This window comes from Rattus rattus, chromosome 3 (genome assembly GCF_011064425.1).
Source record: "Rattus rattus isolate New Zealand chromosome 3, Rrattus_CSIRO_v1, whole genome shotgun sequence".
In the NCBI taxonomy this organism is placed as follows: Eukaryota; Metazoa; Chordata; class Mammalia; order Rodentia; family Muridae; genus Rattus; species Rattus rattus.
In genome coordinates, this window is record NC_046156.1 from 119,169,548 (window position 1) to 119,192,284 (window position 22,737).

The 22,737-nt window shown below is 46.7% G+C and overlaps 1 protein-coding gene and 1 long non-coding RNA gene across 4 annotated transcripts in view; both read right to left on the reverse strand.

Annotated features, from left to right (window-relative positions):
* Positions 1-22,737, reverse strand: part of LOC116896944 — a 174,629-nt gene that overhangs the window by 16,344 nt on the left and 135,548 nt on the right. The gene's annotated exons all lie outside the window — the stretch shown is intronic.
* On the reverse strand, positions 10,378-12,836 carry Sox2 (SRY-box transcription factor 2). The gene has a single exon (XM_032898509.1). It carries the CDS (start codon positions 12,429-12,431, stop codon positions 11,472-11,474), a length of 960 nt encoding a protein of 319 aa, XP_032754400.1. The 5' UTR covers positions 12,432-12,836; the 3' UTR covers positions 10,378-11,471.

A 22,737-nucleotide genomic window follows, 5' to 3' on the forward strand; every position in this document is an offset into this window, starting at 1 on the left:
GAGGCGGGCGCACACAAAAACAAAACCTCTGCAGGCTCTCCTCTGACCCGAATTCCAAAGGCTGGGGCTTGCTACTCAGAAGACCCCAGCGTCCGCGGTCTTCTGACCACGGCAGAAGCAGTGGTGGATGCCCTTAGAATTGGGCCTTTGGGGACAAGGTTGATGAGGCATCTAGCAGCGGGGACGCCTTCCTTCCAGGAGTGGTCTTTCTCGTGAGAGGGTCTCTGGGTACTCTCAGCTTTTCCCAGGCATTTGAGAAATAATGGCTCAAGTCCCTTGCCAAACTGTCTGAGACAAGTATATTCCAAGACCCTGCAATACTGATTTCGTTAAAAAAAAAAAAAAAAACAGAAAACAAAAAACAAAAACCAAAAACCCCACAGCAGAACAAAATAAGACCAAACCAACCAACCAACCAAAACAAAGCAAAACAAAACGCAGACCCCTGCTCTCCGTGTCCCACAGCCAAATTGACCGTAAGGGCGCCCAAAGGGTTGTGCCTATTGGCAAGTCGTGTTAATTTGGTGAGCTGACTGGATGCCTTAATGATAAATCCCCAATGTAAAGAGCCCGATACAAGCTCTAATTGCTCCTGGGAACTTCTTGCTAGGCTCTGTGGACCACAGCCACCCCAGAAAGCCTCCAACAGTGTGTTTGGATGGTGGGTAGAGGGGTGGGGTGGAGTTTCTACAGCTAGCGGTGCGCACATCTGCTGGGACTTCCATATCGAAGCTGTTCATTTACCGGAGCCAACTTATGAAACCTCCACAATTAGATCTTCATTGTCCTTCCCCCATAATACTGTCGAGAAAGAAAAGGTCTTCTCGGTCGGGGCCAATCCAACGAAGCGTTTGACGTTATTAAATAATAAAGCGATTGTGATTTACATTGTTGTTGAGAAAAAAGGCCAATTATCCACTGTTATGTTGCCATAAAGATCATATTAACTCGAATTAGTAATCAAACAATATGCGAGCGCTTTAAAAGTACAGCAGAACTGGGTGACAGCTACCGCGACGTCTTCACTTTCACCAGCAAACCCACCCGCATCGTCAGCCGGAGCAAAAGAGGCCGACACCACAGGCCCGAAAGGAGGGAAGAGAGCTGCGAAGTGGTGATTAACCGTGTCCAGTGTTAATTATTCTCAATTAATCCCAAACAGTGCAAACCTTTCCTGGTTCTCTGCAAGTTCCCCTGTTGGGGATGCTTTGAGGATGGCGCCTCTCTGGGAAGGAAGAGGCGCCTCGAGTACCTGTGGGATGAGCAAAGAGGCCGGGATGCAGGTGCACTAGAGAACGCTGCGCGTGGCGCGCGCGCGCGGGATGCTCACTGCTTTCCCCACAGCTCCAGCTGCAACCCGATGCAGACTCCAGACGTGGGCAAGGCCCACAGCATCCTTCCGCCCCCCCTCCGTGAATCCTGCGTCTTCTCTACTCAAATCCCTCTCGCGCGCGCCCTCTGTTATTAGGTTTATAACTCTTTGCCCACTTAAATCTGTGCAGCCAACCAAGGAAATCTAAATAGGTTTGAGTTGCCCCTTGGGTACCGAATGGAGGCTTTAATAAGAAAGATTAATTGTGGGTGTGTACCGGCCGGAAGATACGTTAGAGCCTAAGCTTCAGGCGCTGTGGACGGGGGAATCGGAACACTTCTTCTAGGCCTAGGCTTTAAGTAGGCGCCATAGGCATACCTGCCGTAAGACCACAGGCAAGTGAGCTTTGTCTCCCTCTCAGACATCTGTTCCTGCGATTCGGGGTTTTTACAGAATTTGGTCTTTACTATCAATCCCTTTCAGAACCACCCGGCGCACTCCGGCTTCTCTTCTAATCCAGAGGTGAGCAAGGGGGTTCCTTCCGAGTTCCACCGAAGTGTGTAAGTGAATCATAAACAGGTTTTACTGAGGAGAGGTGTTGGAAAGTTGTTTTTCTTGGCTAGAGGGATGCGTTTTAACTGGATGTAAACAGTGAGTGACTCTCCTCAGCATAAATGGGAACTGTCTGTTAGTTGGACCACCTTGGTGTCGCCCTCTCATCACAGGCTAGGGTGGTGCTGAGCAAAGTATCTGTCTTTCCCTAAATCTTCAGATCCAAAACTAAAACCCGGCACAAACCGTGGGGGTAGGGCAGGGTGTTCAAAGAAGGGCCTTGACTGCCAAGTTCCCAGTAGCCTCTCACTCTTAAATAATTCCATTTAAAACTTGCTGCACCCAGGCCTGAGCTCACACCAGCGTGAAGAGGAAAACTCTTCTAGCGTCTGCTAGTTGCCAGCAAGGGCAGCTAAAGGGTGGTCGCATTTCTGTCCAGAGTTTTAAAACAGTTGCCGCCTTTCCTGACCCCCTTCTCATCCTCCCCACCCCTCTCCCCAGTAAAACCAATTCAAAAGGGGACTGGACTGTGCTCAGCAAGATTACCGCGCCTTCATTTGTAGGATTAGCCCTCTCATGCCGCATAATAAAATACTAGAGGTCCTTTTACATTTAAACAAATACACGAAATTCATGCCTTCTCTCCTTTCCTGTTTGATCTCACAGGACTTGCAAGACCCAGCCTTGGAACCTAAGTAGTCTCAGAAAAACTTTTAACTCAGAGTTCTCAGATCCTAGCACATCTGGGCCTCATAGGCATTGATTCTGTGTATGAGCAGAGCGATCCGCTTACTTTTAATATCTACAGCAATAGATTTGAGTTTGGAACTCACGATTAAAACCCTGTTTGTTCCTCCCAGGGCTCATGGATTTCAATGCTGGCCATAGGAACCACAAAATGTTCATTAAAGGAACCTATGCAAGGCTACTGTATGGCCACTTTGTCGGTTCAGAACCGTGGATGGGGGGAAAGTATGTAAGTGTGAGCCGATGTCACGCTGGCCACCAGTGTGTGGTCTATTGTGGGAAATGCTGCTTTTTGACTGAACAGAGGGCCCCCTCCCCCTTTCCCAGCTCTACTGCACCTGCAGTGGATGAGGGAGTCCCTGCCATTCAGCCCGTTGCAGATTGTTCAAACAGAAGACATCTCTGACAGCACTCAATTCATTACATTTCTTCCTGCTTTTCAAACCAACACACACACACAAAATGAGTATTGCCAGCCAGTGACAGCCAAAAAAAAAAAAAAAATCTTAAAATACTTTATATGCAGCTAATTTAGAAGCTCACACAACTAACCATGAAATATTTTGTGTCCTTAACTTGGAAAGCTTCCTGGGGCTGGGTGGGGGATGGGAGGATTACCTGCTTTTCTCAATCTCTCTCTCTCTCTCTCTCTTGAAACCTACCTCCATAGTTTATATGGAAATAGTAAGTTTGTAGAATGACATTGCTTACAGGGCAGGGAGAACTTCCTATAGGGATCAAAGCGGAAACATGCAAGAGAGAATAGGTCCTGATTAATCTTAGCAGAAGGGCCCACTTGATACATACTCATAATTTATGCCGGGAAACCAGCTTACTAATAGAGGTAGGGTACCCACGTTCCAGGAGAAGGCTGTTGAGGAGGAAAGAGGGAAGTACTGGGGCCTGAGGTGTGAGCTAAACATTTACATCAGTTTCCTGACAGCCAAGCCTGACCTCCATATGCTCAGGTTTACTTTGCCATCTTGGATTCTGAAATGCTTTGCACTATTTCAAGCTGACGAGAGGGTGTTTGGAAAGCTGGTGACTGGGTTCAGTCTGGTTTACCAGAAGTTGGAGTAAACACGCTCCCTAGAAGACTAGATTCTGAGGCACCTTCCCTGGGGGAGAGAAGACAGGGGAACAAGCAGAACGGGGACCTTAAGAGACAAGCTTCCTTCAGGGTCACTGGACTGGAACCTTACGCAATAGCCCAGACTGGAGCATTGACTGACTTTTGTGGAATCACTATTTTGTGAGATTCTGGGCCCATATCAGAAAATAAAGTCCAGTTTCCAGACCATTTGTCTTGGAAGGGAATTCAAAAAATGAAACTGATTTGAGGGTTGAAAATAAATCCTGGGCAATGTCCCTCCAGGAACACCAAAGGATGTCCATCTACCAGTGGTTTTGTCCATCTTAGACACACTCCGGCTACCAACTGGTTTTCATCTTTAACTCCCTTGGGGGATGTCCATAATCAAGTGTTTGACTCTAACATGTTATTGTTCTTATTTTGAGATGGGTCTAATGTAGCTCTGGCTAAAAGCTATATAAATCTCCAGGAGTGGAAGTATGAGGACCATGGAAATGGTATGCCAATGGTAAGCCAGAAGCAACTGTTACAATCACCGCGACATCAGCGCCAGAAGACTTTAGAAGCCTGAAGCTGTTGCTGGGACCCAGGAAGATTGAAAAGAGACAAGCCATGGTGCATCTAGGAAGGCCTCTGGCCTAATTTGATAAAGAGTCTGAAGACAAATCAAAACACAGCTGACCAACTCATTCTGATCTCAGAACAAACTCTAGCTACCAGATCACTCAACTCTGAAAACACACATAAAGGAAGAGAGTACTGCTGTAGAGGTATGTGGGCCCTGTGTGAGCAGATCTGGGATTATTTATAAGGGAGATCAGCCATTTGAATGTTGGGGAGGCCGGGGGGCCTCTGAAACTAGATCTGTTAGTATGATTGAAGTCAACTGTACTGGCTTGGTCAGGAACTTTCTGGTGTTTCTTGTGTAGACCTCCCATTGTAGCTGCAGACTCTGACATCACAAGGCGGGGGTTTACCCTACTCTGGCCTGGCCTCCAGGGATAAGAATGCTAGGGGAGAAATCACTGCTCCTTCTAATACAGTCACCATTTTATTGCCCTTTGTGGGTGGGGTGGGGGCAACTCCAGTCTCAACTGCCAATATTCTTCCTTTCAGGAAGATACATGCTGATGGTAAAGTTTCAAAGTGAGTTCCCAGGCTAGCCCTAAGTCAGGAGGGGTGATAAAGAGGTGAGAAGAGGGACCCCCCCTCCAAGACTAACATCAGTCACTGCCTAGGACCCTAACAAGGGCAGGATCTTTGTATACAGCTTTGAGACCACCTTGGCACGTGCTTCCCTGTCTCTCACCTTCTGCAAGACAGTTAATCTCAGGCTCCAATCAAGCTAGTAGATGTAGGGGGTTGTGGGGGTGGTGTTACACAGCTATCTCTACTTCATGCCTTAGGAAGTGAAGGGCAAGCTCATCCCTACCTGTTTCCCTCTCCTCCAAAAACAAAACAAAACAAAATCTCTCAAAGTCTCTCCCATTTTTACCAGTGCTCTCTGGCTCTGATCTTATATGGGAAGAACCCAGTATGGCTTGGCCACAGGCAAAGGACTAGGATAAAATATCAAGAAGATAACACCTAGTTCAACAGCTTCTGATGTTGAGGGTCTGAAGCCAGAAGGCCAGGAACTCAACATATAGAGGGTTCGGGCTCCTGCGCAGGAGACAGGGCACTCTGTAACAGCAAAGGAACTCCGGCAACTTTCTTTCCTTGCAGTATTGAGGCAGGGCAGAGACACTGGGAACCCCTCCGCAGCTTTTCGGGGAGTCTCTGGGGATGGGGGCCTGGCCGCAGTGACGTCAGGTCCTAGTCAGTCCAGGTTAGCTACCAACTCCAGTCGGTACCATGCCACAGTTTCCAGGCTTTGGCCCTGCGGTCCCTTCCCTTCAGGCAGCCTGCAGGAGGCTGGAGAGCTCTCAGCTCAGCCCTGCCGAACCTGGGCCTAGAGAAGCAAAAGTGGTTCAAAGCGCCGAAATCTTTATACACCCGTGTCCACTTGACTCGCTATAGACAAGCAGATGGGGTCATAAAACGAATGGTCCCTCCGAGCTTTGAATCACCTGACCTGCCTGCCAACTAGAAAAAACTACTTCTAGTGCGAACGCTGGCCCAGAAGCAGCAAATACATCTCTGCGTCCTTCAAATGAAAAAGATCACCGCTTGCTTTTGGAGAGGAACTGACACCAGCGTCCGGGCAGTCAGCACTATTCCCGTTCTACCAAAGTACAAAATACAATCTATCCGGAACCGCACACAGAAAGAGGGCTCTGAGTAGAGAAATCCCTGCTTACCTGTGTACTCCAGTCTCTCCAAGAGAGGTTTCGTTAGTCAAAACAAGAAAGTCGAGTCGTCCATTATTTTCTAAAGGCCACAGAAGGAAAATATCCTCGCGGAGAATAACAATACTAGAGCTGGCCAGCATCCCTAGAAGAAAGGAGGCTCCCGGCTGGTGTCACAAACACATTTCCGGGAAAGTTTTTAATAGAAAATAATTATGAAAGACGTCGACCTAATCCTGCAGTTTGAGCCATTTCCCTGTCTTTGGAAAGCGCTGTTGAGCCTTTCATTTTAAATTTCCAGAGGCTGTGTGCCTTTGGACATTATCCAGACTCTCACAGTAAAAGCCAGAGTTTCTCCCTTTTTTAAGGGGTCCATCTCCTAGAAAAAGTCCCTAGGGAGAGGCAGTCAGACATCTTTCAAGTCAGGTCAAAAAAAAAAAAAAAAAAAAGGAAGAATATGATGGAGTCAATCCCCAACCCCAGGCCCAGGTGGAGCCTGCAAAGTCTTAGCTCCAAGAGCCAGGAGAAGCAGCCGAAAACAAACAAAAACAGAGAAAAAAACCCCCACAGAGATGCAAATTATTTTAAAGTAATAGTAGGGTGGGGGTGTGGGAGGGATTTCGAGCTTCAGTCTTGGCCTTTAACAGTTATAGCCAAAAGAAACTCCAGGAAGAAAAATATGAGTGTCTATTTCTCAAAACTTTCAAAAGCAAGGAATGGGGGGGAAGGAGCAGAGAGAAAAGTGCTTTCAATCACAAGATAGAGAGGTAGATGACAGACAGACACAGACGGACAGACAGATAAGAGATGCCAACTAGCAGGCCACAGTCAGACCTCAATTTCAGAGCAGTTAGCTATAAATCGTGAGCAGTTGAAAAGTATAAACCTTGCGCACACACAAAGGCACGGTTTAATTTCGCTCTTCTAATGGTTCTAAATGAAGACCCCAGCACTATGCAGTTTAGCAGTAGTCCTTGCCCCCCTCCCACCCCCAGGCGCTGATCAGCTCCTTTTTAATGTGAGAAAACTGGCAGCTCTAACCCAGTCAATGGAGCGCCTACAACAAAAGTTCTGAAAAGCTGAATGAATTGGGCTGTAATTACTACCCCCCCCAGCTTATCTCTTATTCATTCAATTTATATTATTGTGAAGGAATCTTACTCTCAAAATCATTCGATTACCATTTTACCTAGGGTCATGGAGAAACCTGTGACAGGGCAGGAATGCGCCCCCCTCACAGCATTCAGACCAATAGAAGTGGGGACCACCTTGCACCTCAACTTACTCTGCCATTACCAGAACTCAGTACACTGAGCCTGGTTCCTTCCATTTCAAACCCTTGCTTTTATTGACCAACAGGAATGTGTACCCTACCGAAAGTTCAAAGCCTGACAGGGAGGGGCTTTGCTATTTAGACAAGGCAGATGGTATATGAAATACCACCCAGTTTCCCCCCATATCACAAACTCTAGAAGATCTTGCTAGACACCGTGGCAAAATGAACATAAAATTATATTGTTTTTCCTCTTAAACTAAAAATAGTCACTGAAAGCTGAAATGGGGGTTTGGGGAGGGTGGGGAGTATTTCTCTCCCTTGGCCCCGGAAAACATTTCATGAAAAAAAAAAAAAAAAAGTCAGCCTGGGCAAGCCAGGGCTTCACACACCTTTCCATCGGAGTTGCTTCTGATGGACAGTCTCAGGAGGTTTCTCCACTGCAAGAACGTGTCGCTTCCCAGAAATAAGTACAGCTATTACATCCAAATCTACTAGCAGTCTAAATAATTAATTGAGGCGTTGCTCTTTGACCTTGAAAAGTCCAGTAGGGACACATTTATAGTAATAATACCTCCGAATGAGCCCTTGTCAAATATTCATTTAGTGGTTAATGTGAGCCATTTCCCCCTGGGATGGTCTGTGATACCAGCTTTCCGGCATTGGCAAAGGAACCTTGTTAATCTACTCCCGCTCAGCAAAAATATTTTAACACTCTTTAAGATACGGAGGGGGTGGGTGTGGAAGAAAAAGACTTAGCAAGGGCAGATTCTATGCCCGTCCTGGGACAGATTTCTAGTCTGTGTATAAAGTCGAAGCAACGTTTAAATTCCCCTCTGGACTGAAAATGAAGCCTCGCTGACCAGAATAAAAAGAAAAGAAAGGAAAAGAAGTTAACAGGCAGCAACAGCAGCAAGCCCTCTCTAGGTAGAATTATGACTATCTCTTTTCTTAAAAATGAAATTATTCTTAAAAAGTATTTGCTTATTATTATTAGTCTAGGTACGCAATTACACATCTTGAGAACTGTTTTTTAACTGAATGAAATGGGCAACGCAATGAGTGTTCTTCAGCTGCAGTCTATCAAAGCATCTAGATTGACAAACAAAATACTTTGGCCTCTTCTGCTTTTAAACTGTTTGGTTTGGAGATATGGTGGGATATGAGGAAGAACGAGGCATCTCCCTTTTTGCAGAGGGGTAATCACTTAAAAGAGTTCAACTCGGAAAAAGTGCTCTTCGGTCCTGCAAAACATTTGAACCTGAGTATCTCCCCGAAGTGTTTGGTTTGGGTCAGATACACCAAGCCCTTTTCTTGTTTCTAAGTTGGGAGGCTGAATCGGGTCGATTCTTGTAAACTTTATATATACCCCTAAGATATATTAATTTTCAAATATATATTCTATACTGTCCATTGGCTTGAATTCCGGGAATATCCTCCCCTCCAACACCGTCGTTTGGTTCTTTATTCAAAGTTTCTTTTATTCCTATGTGTGAGCAAGAACTGTCGAATGTGCTCATTACCACGTGAATAATCCTATATGCATCACAATGGCTGGCCGAGCCCGGGGAAATTCTTTTAGAGTCTCTGCATTAATTAGAGAGGAAACTGCCTAGCTTGGACTGGGAACTGAATAAATGTCCCTTCCCAGTACATCACCCTAAAACGAAAATAAAGAAGTAAACAACCCGCTATACACCTGAAATGAAGCGACCGAGAAGAAATAAGAACACAGAAAACGAGACCTTCATAATCCTCCACGGGACATTAGTTGCTCCTCAAGAAAGAAATTACTTTCTTGCAAAAGAGGCGACCCAGGCCTAGAGGCTGAGAGAACTGGCTGCGGCCGGTACCCGGCTGAAGGGCAGAAGGCGCCACGGGATTCTAACTTCTGCAGAGGTGCAGCGAGAGGACGCTCTAGAAATAGAGAAGCAATGCAGAACTCCATAAGGACGCCCCATTCCTGGTTCTTGGTGCCTTTGGATAGAAGATGACCGAAGCTAGGAGATCCCCGTCCCTCCCTCCCCCCACAAAAAGCAAAGCGGGCCAGCAGCCTCTGCTATGCCAGAACCCGCTGCTTAAATTAAAGACCACGGCGATTCCCTCAACTTTTCCGCTCCAGCCGAGGACGTCGCCAACCTCTTTACTTCTCCTGGGGCAAAAGAAAACAGCAAATCCAATCTCGTTTCCCCACCCTCTCTCCTCCCCCTCTCTCTACTACTGTAGTAAAACAGTTAACAGATCAAAAGCACAATCATGTCCAAATGTGATCAGAGCGCACAATGCGAAATATCTACCTCGGAGTCGAGAGCTTTCTTCTGTAATATGTCTGTTGCCTGGCTTCTCTTTTGCGTGTAACCAGCTGCAGAGATTATCCGATTTGGGACTACAGGCTTGGACCCGCGCTGCCAAATTAAGAAGTGGAATCCGGAGTGGGGGGTGGGGGAAGAAAGGGGGGAAATAAATAAATAAAAAGTCCATGATAATGAAGGGAATTTTTGCAAGCCACTCTTCGCTTTTCCCTCACCCCAAACAGGAAAACGTAGAGGACTAAGTTTATGAAGTCAGGAAACAAAGACAGAAAACCACTTGTTTCCTCATACAATAGCAGGGCGAGAGTCACCCAACCACCTACCCGGCAGTACACTCAGCGTGTCTACTTTGTAATTATTCCGATACAAGAAGCATCATTTTCCCCTATAAACCACATTTCAAAGGGCCATTGTGTTGTGAAGAAAATGAAAACCAACCCAGCCAACCTGGTTCTGATTTGGCTCAGTACCCCATCTGCTAAGCTACACGAAAAATTTCAGAATCGACTCGTTCTGGCAACAAGTGCTACAAGAGAGCTTAAGCCCACATCGCGCTTATTCACGCTGCTCAGGAAAGGAGGGGGTGGACTTACAATATATGCTTCTAGTTTCTATTCTAGAAATGCCAGCGCATTTCAGTTTTCCGTTATTAATCATCCAGCCATTTTTTTTTCCTTCTGCAGTTAACGCTAACAGACATTGCTGGTAACACCAAGATCTTGGTGACTGAACAGTTATCCAATCCCCCAAGAAGTTATGTACAAGCATGCTAGCCAAAGAAATGAAAGACTCAGGCATAATTTCAGTGTCCATATTTCAAAAATTTATTTATCTCAAACTGTGCATAATGGAGTAAAAACTTAAGTTGGAAACGTAACTGTTATAAGGATGGTATTAGTTCAAATATATACATGGATTCTCGGCAGCCTGGTTCCAATAACAGCCGAATCTTTTAAAATACAACTACGGAAAATAAAAGGGGGAAAAAAAACCTTAAAATATCACAATTTACAGAAATATTACAAACCATAAGAAAATATTTCAAACACAGTAATTTCCATATTTTTATGTGAACAAAATGAAAAGGGTGGGATTGAACAAAAGCTATTATAAATTACCAACGATATCAACCTGCATGGACATTTTTTTTTTTTGCCTTTAACAGTAAGTTAAAAATTTAGTACAATCTAGAACGTTTGCCCTAAACAAGACCACGAAAACGGTCTTGCCAGTACTTGCTCTCATGTTTTCCTTTTGTACAATTTTAAAACTAAAACGTTCAAATCCGAATAAATTCCTTCCTTGTCTGTAACGGTCCTAAATTTAAGCTGCAGAATCAAAACCCAGCAAGAACCCTTTCCTCGAAAAATATTGGCAAATTCTCAGCTTATAAACAATGGACATTTGATTGCCATGTTTATCTCGATAAATACTGTACAAAAGTTGCTTGCAAATATTAAAACTTTTTTCATCGCCCGGAGTCTAGCTCTAAATATTACTGGTAAAGACTTTTGCGAACTCCCTGCGAAGCGCCTAACGTACCACTAGAACTTTAAAAAAAAGTTTTGCGTAGTTTTTTTCCTCCAGATCTATACATGGTCCGATTCCCCCGCCCTCCCCGCCGCCCTCAGGTTTTCTCTGTACAAAAATAGTCCCCCAAAAAGAAGTCCCAAGATCTCTCATAAAAGTTTTCTAGTCGGCATCACGGTTTTTGCGTTAATTTGGATGGGATTGGTGGTTTTTTTCCGCAGCTGTCATTTTGCTGCGGGTAATGAGATTTTTTTTTTTCCTTTTGAGCATTCAGATTTTTCTTACTCTCCTCTTTTGCACCCCTCCCAATTCCCTTGTATCTTTTTGAAAAATCTCTCCCCTTCTCCAGTTCGCGGTCCGGCCCTCACATGTGCGACAGGGGCAGTGTGCCGTTAATGGCCGTGCCGGGCACCGGGCCGCTCTGGTAGTGCTGGGCCATGTGCAGTCTACTGGGCGCAGCGGGCTCCGGCACCTCGGCGCCGGGGAGGTACATGCTGATCATGTCCCGGAGGTCCCCGGCCTGGCAGGGCGCCCTGGAGTGGGAGGAAGAGGTAACCACGGGGGGGCTGGAACTGGCCTCGGACTTGACCACAGAGCCCATGGAGCCCAGCGCCATACCGGGGGTGCCCTGCTGCGAGTAGGACATGCTGTAGGTGGGCGAGCCGTTCATGTAGGTCTGCGAGCTGGTCATGGAGTTGTACTGCAGGGCGCTGACGTCGTAGCGGTGCATCGGCTGCATCTGTGCCGCGCCGTGAGCGTTGAGGCCCGGGTGCTGCGGGTAGCCCAGCTGCTCCTGCATCATGCTGTAGCTGCCGTTGCTCCAGCCGTTCATGTGCGCGTAGCTGTCCATGCGCTGGTTCACGCCCGCACCCAGGCCGGCGCCCACCCCAACCCCGCTCGCCATGCTGTTCCCGCCGGGGGCCAGCAAGCCTCCGGGAAGCGTGTACTTATCCTTCTTCATGAGCGTCTTGGTTTTCCGCCGCGGCCGGTATTTATAATCCGGGTGCTCCTTCATGTGCAGAGCGCGCAGCCGCTTGGCCTCGTCGATGAACGGCCGCTTCTCGGTCTCCGACAAAAGTTTCCACTCGGCGCCCAGGCGCTTGCTGATCTCCGAGTTGTGCATCTTGGGGTTCTCCTGGGCCATCTTACGCCGCTGCCCCCGGGACCACACCATGAAGGCATTCATGGGCCTCTTGACGCGGTCCGGGCTGTTCTTCTGGTTGCCGCCGGTCGCCGCCGCCGTGGCGTTGCCTCCTCCGCCGCCGCCCCCCGAAGCTTGCTGAGGGCCCGGCGGCTTCAGCTCCGTCTCCATCATGTTATACATGCGGGCGCTGGGCGCGGGCGCGGCCGCCGGCGGCCGCCGACCCTCGGCCCGGCCGGGACTGCGGGGGGCCGCGCGCGGGGCCGGGATGCAGGGTCCGCGGGCGGGGGCGTCGGCGTGCACGGCCTTGCGCGGAGATCTGGCGGAGAATAGTTGGGGGGAAGCGGAGCTCGAGACGGGCGAAGTGCAATTGGGATGAAAAAACAGTCGCTCTCCTCCTCGGGCCGCCGCGATTGTTGTGATTAGTTTTTGGAAAGGCTTAAGCCTCGGGCTCCAAACTTCTCTCCTTTCTTTCTCTCTCCTCTTCTTTCTCCCAGCCCTAGTCTTAAAGAGGCAGCAAAGTACTTTTCCCTTTTTGCAAACACTCTCTTCTCTGCCTTGACAACTCCTGATACTTTTTTGAACAAGTTAATAGACAACCATCCATGTGATGGGGGCTGTCAGGGAATAAATGGGTTTCCGGCGGCCAATCAGCGAGCGCGGGCTCCTGCGCCGGAGCCCAGCCTCGCCAGAGGGTTTTGCATGAAAGGGGGCGGGGCCTGCCGCGCCGCCGAGCCGAGCCCAGCAGAGCGCTGTGCCCCGAACCGCGCGGGGGAGGCGGGCCCGCAGCCTGCAGCCGGCCGCGGGGGAACCTTTGTATCCCCCCCGTTCTCAGCAACAGGTCACGGCGGCACGCCTGTTCGAAGGAAGTGGGTAAACAGCACCAAGACGACAGCTCCTTTCCCCCATGCTACGGAATATTGGCTCTCTCTTGGGTACATAAGGGTGGATGGGGCGCGGAAAGCTGGGGCCAGGGTGGGGCGAGGCCCATGGGTGGTTCGGGGCGACCGTCCAACTAGTATTTCAGGAAGCTGGCAGGGCCGGAGGTGGTGTGCCATTGTTCCTCCGCTCATCCGCGGCACTGCTCTCTGTCCCAGCCCCTCTTCCAACCTTGTTGCCAACACCCACTCACCCCCTCTTCTCACAGAACAGACCAGAAGTTAGACCCAGGCCTCAGCGCCCTCCTGGCTTCCGCGTCATCGGCTGGGTTCCCAAACACGAGTCCTCTGCCCATGTGGCTGACTGTAGAGCTAGGGCCAGGCCCTGTTCACAGCTTTCTTCTAGGCCGACTCAGGTGTGGCTCAAGGAACCACAGCACGTGTCCTGAACCCTAACTCCCTCCTCCACCAATCTGTCCCATCTAAAGGGTGCAAAGGCAAAGCTTGAACTCACTCCTCCCTCTCTTTCTAACCCACAACCCCGACACAAGAGGATTTCAGTGATGGCAATTTCAGATGAGAGCTAGGGGACGAAAGAATCAACGGAAAGAAGCTCCAGAGGGCAGAGGATGGGGGAGGGTCACGCAACTTCCTGGCATCCCACCGCGAGGCACGGAGGTGGCATTTAGGCTGCGCTCACAAACTCCCTCCCACGCAGCGTTCCCAGGATGGGGCAGCGCAGCCGGCATTGCCCCTGCTGATTGGCACAGTGGTAGTCGCGAAGGCCCGGCCGAGAGGCGCCGGGGCCTGGGAAACGCGCGGGGTCCAGAGGTGCAGGTGCAGGCGGCGTGCGCAGAGGGAAGGCCCGCCGAACCCGAGGAGCCGGGACCGAGCAAGCCCAGGCTGTGGGAGAATGGGCTGGGGGCGGGGGTAGGGGCTCAAGAATCTTGCCCGCCCAAGACCCGAGAGGGTAATTTTAGCCGATCTCCCATTGTCCAGACGTAAAGATTTCAATCGGCAGGCGCTCAAAAAGCCCAGAGCCACAGCACCACGTCCGTTACAAATAGGTAGTTTTGTTTCTCTTGTTGTCGCTACACGGAGTCAAACAAAGCCCCGTCTAAGTTTCCTTCCACTCTCTTGTTGGAACCTTTGTGGCTAAAATGCACTTGGGTACAAAAGAGGGGAGAGAAGGAAAAAAGTCCCGATGCCATTTTTTTTTTTTAAATAAAGAGCTTAAACCATCAGGGTTACTTTTTTTTTTTTTCTGCAATACTCTCGCAGCCCCTCCTCCCCTCATCTACCCCAACTCAGCCTAAAGAAAACGTTCAGAAGGGTATCTGCCGGCCACGCTCCGCTCATTGTCCTTACAAACTGCCCTGTTTATTCTCCCCTCTCTGCCCACCACCGCTTCTTCCCCACCCCCACGTCTCCAAACCCTATTCTCCCAGGCTTGGCTGTTATTGTCACACTCAGCTAACTATGCCCACTTAAGACCCAGAAAAGTTGTGGTAAAGAATCTTTGTAAACTTGAAATAAATAATTTCTTCTCTACTCCACCCTCTTCCTGCCCCAGGTTCTCTTTAAGTTTTGGTTGCTTTAGTCCTTGGGAACCCAAGAAAGAACTTATAGAAACGCGTAAATATTTGAGACTCTTTAAATTAAAACATTGTTTTCTGCTTAATCGGGGTGTACCATTACGCTCAACACGAATCTCTGGAGACTAGAGCAAAGGTTGAGCTAGGGAAGGCGGCCACCGACTTTTCAGCGCGCCTGGTTTCTGAGATGTGGCTGCTGCGCCCCCTGCTGGTGGACTCGCTTTTCCAAGACTGTTTTCACCTTTAAAAGAAGGTGTGTAAAAATAAAGTTAAAAAAAAAAAAACGAGGAGGATGGAAGATCAAACTAATTACACATAATCTAAACAAAAGAAAAGTTAACATATCATATAAGCCGTGGGACGAAATCATAAGAATCAAATTTAATTTGCTTAACTTAGAAATGTACATAGAACCGCCAGATAAGTGGGAGGTTAAACGAGGGGAAAATAGGTATAAATTATGAGATTCAAAGTATGAATGAATTATGATTGTCCGCGCGCCACGAAGGGCAGGCCGAGCACTCACTTTGTGATTGTGTATGTATCGGTGGGTGCTTAATAGCATTTTTCTGAAAACTTAGAAAAAGCTTATGGATAATTAAGTTTGAAGAAAAAAAAAAAACCCAGCGAGTTGATGTGGACAACGGTGGCGAATATTTATTAATATAAATACTGATAATGGATGATGATAAAAGAACATCTCTTTAAATCTTGATATCTTTCAAGGTTAGTAGGAAGCAGAATTTTTTTTTCTTCCCCCATTGGGTTATTGTGAACCTCTCAGATGTGTGTTTGCACCTGAACTCTATAATAATCTACTTAAAGAGGGTAAGGGGTCTGGCTAGGTCTCTTGTTAATTGCTTTATCATATGAATAAACTATGGGAGTGCATTACAGTCGTGTTATCATTTGTAGTATTTATTTGCAGCTTTCTTTTTAATTAAGTCTACTGTACTTATCAGAGGCAATAAACTAATGGTGGCTGGTGTTTATGCATAATAATGTGAGACGAAAATAAGATTAAAGAAGATGGTGGTAGCAAAACCCATTTTCTCATTAGAATATTTTTAGAACATATTGAAAAAAAATTAGATCACTGGCCACCCGATTTCAATCCAACACCGTCATAGTCCCCTGAGTATTATTATACTTATAATAATAACTATAACAGCCCCAGTCCATGACAGAAGCAAGCCTCTTTTGGGGTTATACTAGCTGACTATAGTTCCAGCGACAATATACTATTGACTAGCAGACAATCAGAAAAAGACTTGGAACAGGGTGCTTCATCCTCTGAGAATTTAAAATGTTGCTACTGGCATAGTTTATGAAAATTGGAAGTGCTTCATCTAATGTAACACTTCCCTTCCTGGGCAGCAAAAAAGCTATACACTTTTAGACCAGCATTAGTGATTAGCATATGCCTGGAGTAATCAGATTTTATTTTGCTCTGCTATTGGCCCAAGCCAGAAGCCTTAACTGCCAAGTATAACGCAATTTTATTTAAAAATCTTTTACATTTTTCTCTCCTCGAGTATTATATCTGAAGCCAACTGACAATGTTGTGGAGGTGCGGACTGTAGACTTATTTTTTTTTCTTCTTAGTGGCAAATAGAGGTTTAAGTTGCAGTAATTAGCGAGAACTAGCCAAGCATCTTACTATTATGATGCTTGTTAAAAACGCTTCGCTCCTGCATCTGCATTTGAGTGGGTTCCCCTCCTCTCCTAATCTCCTTATGGAAATGAAGGCGAACGGCGGGGGACCGGCCGAGTCTCCGAGAATGCCCTTGTTAACTGGAATTTCTCAGCATTGCTAATTAGCAGAGTTTGACGACCACCAGTATTGGGGGAGAGCTCTGTTTAACCACTCGCCAACCATTCCGAGGAAGAGCAGACTAATTTTATTTTGTAATTAAAATCTGAAAAGGGCCCTATTTGACAGTTAGGGCTATGAGAGTTTTATCTCCCCGAGAAATAATTACTGCCTTGATAACTCAATTTTCTGAAAAATGTCAACTGTGGGCTCCAAAAGTTTTAATTTCATTACATAAGGAAAAGAAGCAAGAAAAATAGGAGAAAATGTACAGAAAGGCTTTCTAATTCTGGAACTGGTTAAATATATTGGGAACCAGCTTTAACCAGACGAAGTGCCCCCCCCAACCCCTTTTGTTAAGTTCCTCTTTCCTTTAAATGCTAACCTTCCAAGCATCTCTTCTGACCACAACATAGCAGGGATCCTTCTACATCGAGGAAATTACATTGGACTCTGGTATTCAAGAGGCAAGTAAATCCAAAAACTGAAATACAGAAACTATAGGAAAGTTCATGATTTTAAAGGCCAAAGATGCAGAGAATATTGGGAGGCTTGGGGAAAGGCTGAGGAATCCGACGAGGTTCCACTTGTCTATCTCCCCCAACTAGTACAGGAAGACAGAGACTTACAGAGTAAGGACATTGGAACGTGCTACTTTGTAAAATGCTTCCTTCTGCCCTCTAAGTCACAAAAATGCCGGGTCACTCCACATGGCAGGTCTCCAGAAGAACCAGAGCTTTAAGATTTAGGAAACACGGGTGGAGATAAAGCAATGCACTTAGAAGGCTTATTTGCCAAATAAATAAGTTCACAAAATCACATACCTTCCAAAAATAATCAACAAGCAATGTGCCAGAAAAATTGGAATATTGAAAGTTAGGGTAGGAATTGGAAAATGAATCCCATTCCTGTGAGGCTTCCTTTCCTCTGACCTAAGTTTCCCTCACTGAAAGAAACCTGTAGGGGATACCTTAATTTTCATAGTATGACTTTGACGATAATGGTTGTTCATTCATCGGTGCCTTACCCATCCCATTTTCTTCCTATGTTAAATGTTATATTTGGTAAGTGTGAGAGATGACTGACAGGGTTCGTAATCCACTTTTTTCAAGATGTTACAAAGAACAACCCCAGACTTCTATCCCTTTTTATTTACCATATGGAGACAAGGTACACTGCTAATTTAAAATTGCTTAATCATATTTTTTTCTTCTTGTGTCTCTCCAGGACCTTGCCTTTAATTTTCAGAAGTGGTGTTATACGCAACAAATGGACAAGGGGCTGTTGAAGCCCAGACCCAATTTTACCAAATAATTTCCCTCAAGAGCTGCAAGGACTCTTGAAACCTGAGGAATGCAGGGTGGTCTGCCCTGCGACTATTGTGTTCACTTTATTCCATCTAACTCTCACTGATGAAGTAAATACATTAAAAAAAAAAAAAGAGTTTGGCAGATAGAAACTTCATATATTTCCCTCTTGCTTTGAAATATATATATATATATAGTATATATATATATATTCGTCTTTTCGAGTCTCCTGGGCTGTATGTAAAAGTCACATAACTTACAGTGCTTCATATATTTTCACATCTTTCAGACAGTCCAGATCAATTATTGTTATTTTTTTTTCTGGGCAAAAGATTCACACTTCACCTTTTAAAAACCATGAGATTCTGTTTCTACCACTGCTGTGGCTGTCCAGGGGAAATGTAGTTTGCCCATTAGATGATCTAATTGCTTTAAAACAGAAATTCCCCTATTGAAGACAAACCGAGGGCATGAAGAGCAGCTACTGTTGGTCTTCAATTGAACTTCTGATTCTCAAAATCAGGGAGGGATCACCAGAGAGACCAAACACTCTAGAGAGACTTTAGTCATTTCGCACCTCCAAATCAACCCTTGGAAGTTTATGTATACACTTATTTGACAGCCAAATATTTTGGGCAACTCATCCTACCAAAGGCATACACATATGTCTTTTGTCCAATGGCCAGGATTGTTTCCGTAATTTAAAGAAAAAGATGTTCCTTTAAAATTGTCTAGCTGCAATTACTTTATTTAGTTGTGCCATCTGAAAACAAACCTAAGCCTTCCTTGAGGTTTTTCTGACCCATATTAAGTGACAGCAATGCAGGCCGGTGACATGTGACTGCTGCAGCAAAGTCCAAGTAGCTGAACTCTTAGCCCGGAGCACTCTTTCCTCGGTGACCTCATATAACTTTCTGCTTTGTGTCACTCAAAAGCTTCCTTTCCGGAAGCTCAACCCGATGGAATACGAACAACAGAAAGTGAGAAGGCTCGGAAAGCAAGAGTCTTAGGGACCCCCAAAGGAAGCGGAAGGGAGGGGAAGGGGGAGATCTGCTCTTCTGGACTGACCGGACTGCTTTTTACAGGAAACGGAGGAAAGTTTTCCACCTGTAGCAGAACAAGAAGTTAAAGCAAGCCTGTGTGTGAAAGTCACCCACAGTCACCACCAGACCTAAAAGAAGCCAAGGCTACCAGTGGAAAGTTTGCCTGTGGCTCATGCTAAACGCCAGTGAATCAGTGTGCTCCCATCCTGGGCAGGCTGGCATCCTTCAGGCCTTCTGTTGACATCAGGAGGCCGCTTCCAAAAGCTCTTCTAACCTCAAAAGCAATGTCGGAGAAGTCAGCTTTCCCTGAGGCCCACTTCTGCTCGTCCTCAGCATCCCTTCCATTCCCCGGCCCAGAGTTGGGCTTCCAAACACATCTCCGCGGAATTCTCAGATCAGATCGCTGGCCTGATAATCTTTAAAGCCTTCTTCTTAGCTGGGGCTCTGACTTTTATCTCCCCTCCCACCCTTCTTGGCTTTTTGTTGGCGGGGGAGGGGGGGCACTCCTTCTTCCTCTCTCACCCCCTCCCCCCTTAATTTGGAGATCAGTGACACGCCATGCTGTAATGAGTCCTTCAGAAACTGTTATGATCTATGGAGACAGTCTCTACACCTAATTCACAGATTATTGACAAGCACCGTAGGCTCAATGGTGTCAAGTTGTACTTGTGGTATCTGCACCCTTCAGCAGCCCACGTAACTGCCGGGCCCTGGTTCTGCAGCCACAGCTTGGCAGTTTATTGAAAGATAATCATCTATCTGTAGCTCTACTCCTTTCAGCCTGGTCCTGTTCTCTCCCTGGCTCTTTGTCTGGGACTTGAATTCCAGGAACTAAAGGTTCTCCAGCAGTTAAAAAAACGAACAAGAAGACTAAACTTAATAAACGAAAGCTCATCCTCGAACCTGGATCTTATTAATGAACCTTGCCCCTGCCCCATCTCCAAATAGCCTGCCCAAGTCCAAACCACACACTCTGCTTCTCAGCGTTTTAAGCTTGGGAGGTAGGGAGAGAGAAAAGAAGGAAGGAAGGGCTGAGGACTTGGCCTGGACTCAGTGGACCTAAGCTAAGTTGGCCCACCCGGCTGGCTGGCTCACAGGATCTCGAAAGACTCACTACTTTACAAAGCAGGGCGCCCAGCCAACCCGCCAGGGCTCAAGCTTGGACGCGGCGACTACAGACCCAAAGCTCCTGCCACGCCCCTAAAGGGTACAGCGCGGCTGGGGAGATCCGGCGGGATGCCAGCCCCAGGAGGCTCTGCCTTCTCCGAGAACTCAACCCCTATTTGGCGGCCTTCCTAGTCTCCAAAGGTGGAGGGGCCTCCTCCCCGTTGGCAGTCCTGTAGCATGGGATTGGAACCGGGGCTCAGCCACCTGCGGCTGCAGAATCACAATGCAGCAGAGCATGGGTGGTGCGCTCAGGCCTGGCTCACCCACTGGCTCACTGCTTTTTGCTCAACCTGGCTGTGCATTCTCCTCCGACTTTGCTTAGTTGCGGATTGGCGGGCTGCACGCCTGTCCCCGCTGATCTTTGCCTAAGTCTTCTGTTCGCTTGCAGGAGAGAAGGCTCGTCCCCTGCCAATTCTTCCACACTCCCCAATGGCGGTTGTCTAACCCCTTTGCAGTCCGCTTCCGAGGCAGGGCCTGCTCTTGGCTTCTCTACTCTTCTGCTCCGCGAGACAGATGACCGCAGCGCTGAGACCAGGATGCCCAAGAAGCGTTCCCCAGGCTCCTCGGTGCGCGTGAGGTCACAAGGCTAGTCTCAGGTTGCGATTTCCCTAACCAGGCCTAGCCTCTTCGTGGAGTAAAGGGTGGAGGTGCCGAGGCAACGGCTCCTGAGTGCTCATCATTTCCACAGACTGTCGGGTAGATTTCTCAAAAGCTGGATATGTGCCCCCCTCTCTACCGAGATCCGATCCCGGAATCAGATGAGAGGGCATGTCATCGCGCGGAGCAACTCCTTTAAAAACCATCTCGGACCCGCTAATCTGGAGGAGGAACAAACACACCCTCAACAGCAGATTTTCAGAGATACGGCATTAAATGTGCACAATGCTATCCCGTTAGGAAATGTTAAAATAGGTTGCTATGCTAAGCGGATAAAAGTTAAAACGGCAAACATGCCCCCGAAGTAGGAAATAGACATTTTGTTCATTTGTTGATGGTTTCTTTTTTTAATTTTAAACTAAACAAACCAACATTTTCCGCTTTGTTGGAGTCCAGAGGCTTTTTGTAATCCGTCTGACTCAAACACAAGGCTACTCTCCTTCCCTCGCTGACAGAAGTTACAGCTCTTTTTTTTTTTTTTTTTAAACACAGACAGGTTTGGAAGCATTAAATAAAACAAAACAAAACTGTTTCCAGGATAACTTGGATTCCTAACCAATAAAATGTATCCTAGACCAACCTCCCCTGAAATTCTACATTGATATCAAAGTCAGAAAGACACCTGTTTGGTAGACAATAGCTGGAATTTAACCGATTGCCAGGAAGGAAAAGTTTGATCAAGAGTGGTTTGAGGGGAGGTAAATACTTGAAGGAGAGACTGGACTTTTAATTACATTCTGGAATTAATAATCAAATATAAACGAGTTACTTCATCCACTAGAGATCCAAGCAGTTTATATTTGGAGACCTTGTATCTGAAACGCAGCTGGCATTTAAGCGATGCACTCTTCCCTTTAGAGTTATTTTGTAAAAATCGGACAAGCAGAAGAAGCATTTTTCTTTTTTTTTTCTCTGTGGTACCATGGCATAACCTCTAAAAGAAGACCCCGAACCAAGCCAGGATGGAGGAGGGAGACTGGGATGTAAGGAGGAATGCCATTTTTTAAAGAAATGGAATTGAAAAGAATACAATCTCTTTGGTTTTTGTTGAATTATAGTTATCTTTTCGAGGCGTAAAAACTTGTTTCCGCACCCCCACTTCCTTTTCTGAGGGCAATAAAGAGTTTTCTCTAACCCCAGGGCAAGAACTGAAGGGGGTTCCGGAGGGTGCTGTGCATCTCCCACTGCGTCCAATAGGGGGCGCTGTCACGAGACCGCGGAGTTGCTTCTCTTCTGAGCTGCTCCGGGCCCTACCGCGACAGCCGCTGGAGGGGTCGAGCTAGAGCTTTCGTCTTTGCGGATAAAAAGAGATTAAAGGCTAAATTCTTTTTGGGTGTGGTGTGTGTGTGCGGGTGTGTGTGTGTATGAAGAGAGGGTATCAGTTTTAACCAACTACGAAAATGTAGAGCTTTGATGTTCTTATAAAGAAACTCCTATCGGTTGTAAAATTATAAGGTTTCTGAGCCAATACGCAGCTACACTCTGTGTGGGAATTGTTTAATTAAAAAATATTTTCCATACGTTTATACGATCCTTTAGAAGTACTTTAAAAGCTGACGTTTAATCTTTTGGCTGGCCTGTTGACCCTGCCACAAGTTTCTAATAGTTTTATTTTAGCTGGGTTGAAGGCCCTTCTGTTAATTCGAAGGGGAAAAAGAGAGACCCAAATATTTAAATCCCTCGCTAAACAGTTATTGGTCTGTTTCTTCCATACTTTGTTTAAATGGGGGCAGTTATGTGACGGACACATTTTACTCTGTTGCTTCCTCAAAGCCAGGTATAAATGACCAAAAGGAATTCTAAGAGGAAAAATCCGGTGTTGGACCACATAACCATCATAGTACAAGGAGAAGTCTAAATAAAATTGTAACCCACCCACCCCCACCCCAACTTAAAAAAAGAAAACCTACCCTTCACCTGTATTTAAATAGCGTGTCTTTAATTACAGCGGCGGGGGTTGCCTGAGGCTGGAACGAAATTAGCAGTCATTACCGTCCTTTAACTCCGTGGTGCTTTGATCAGCACTAGA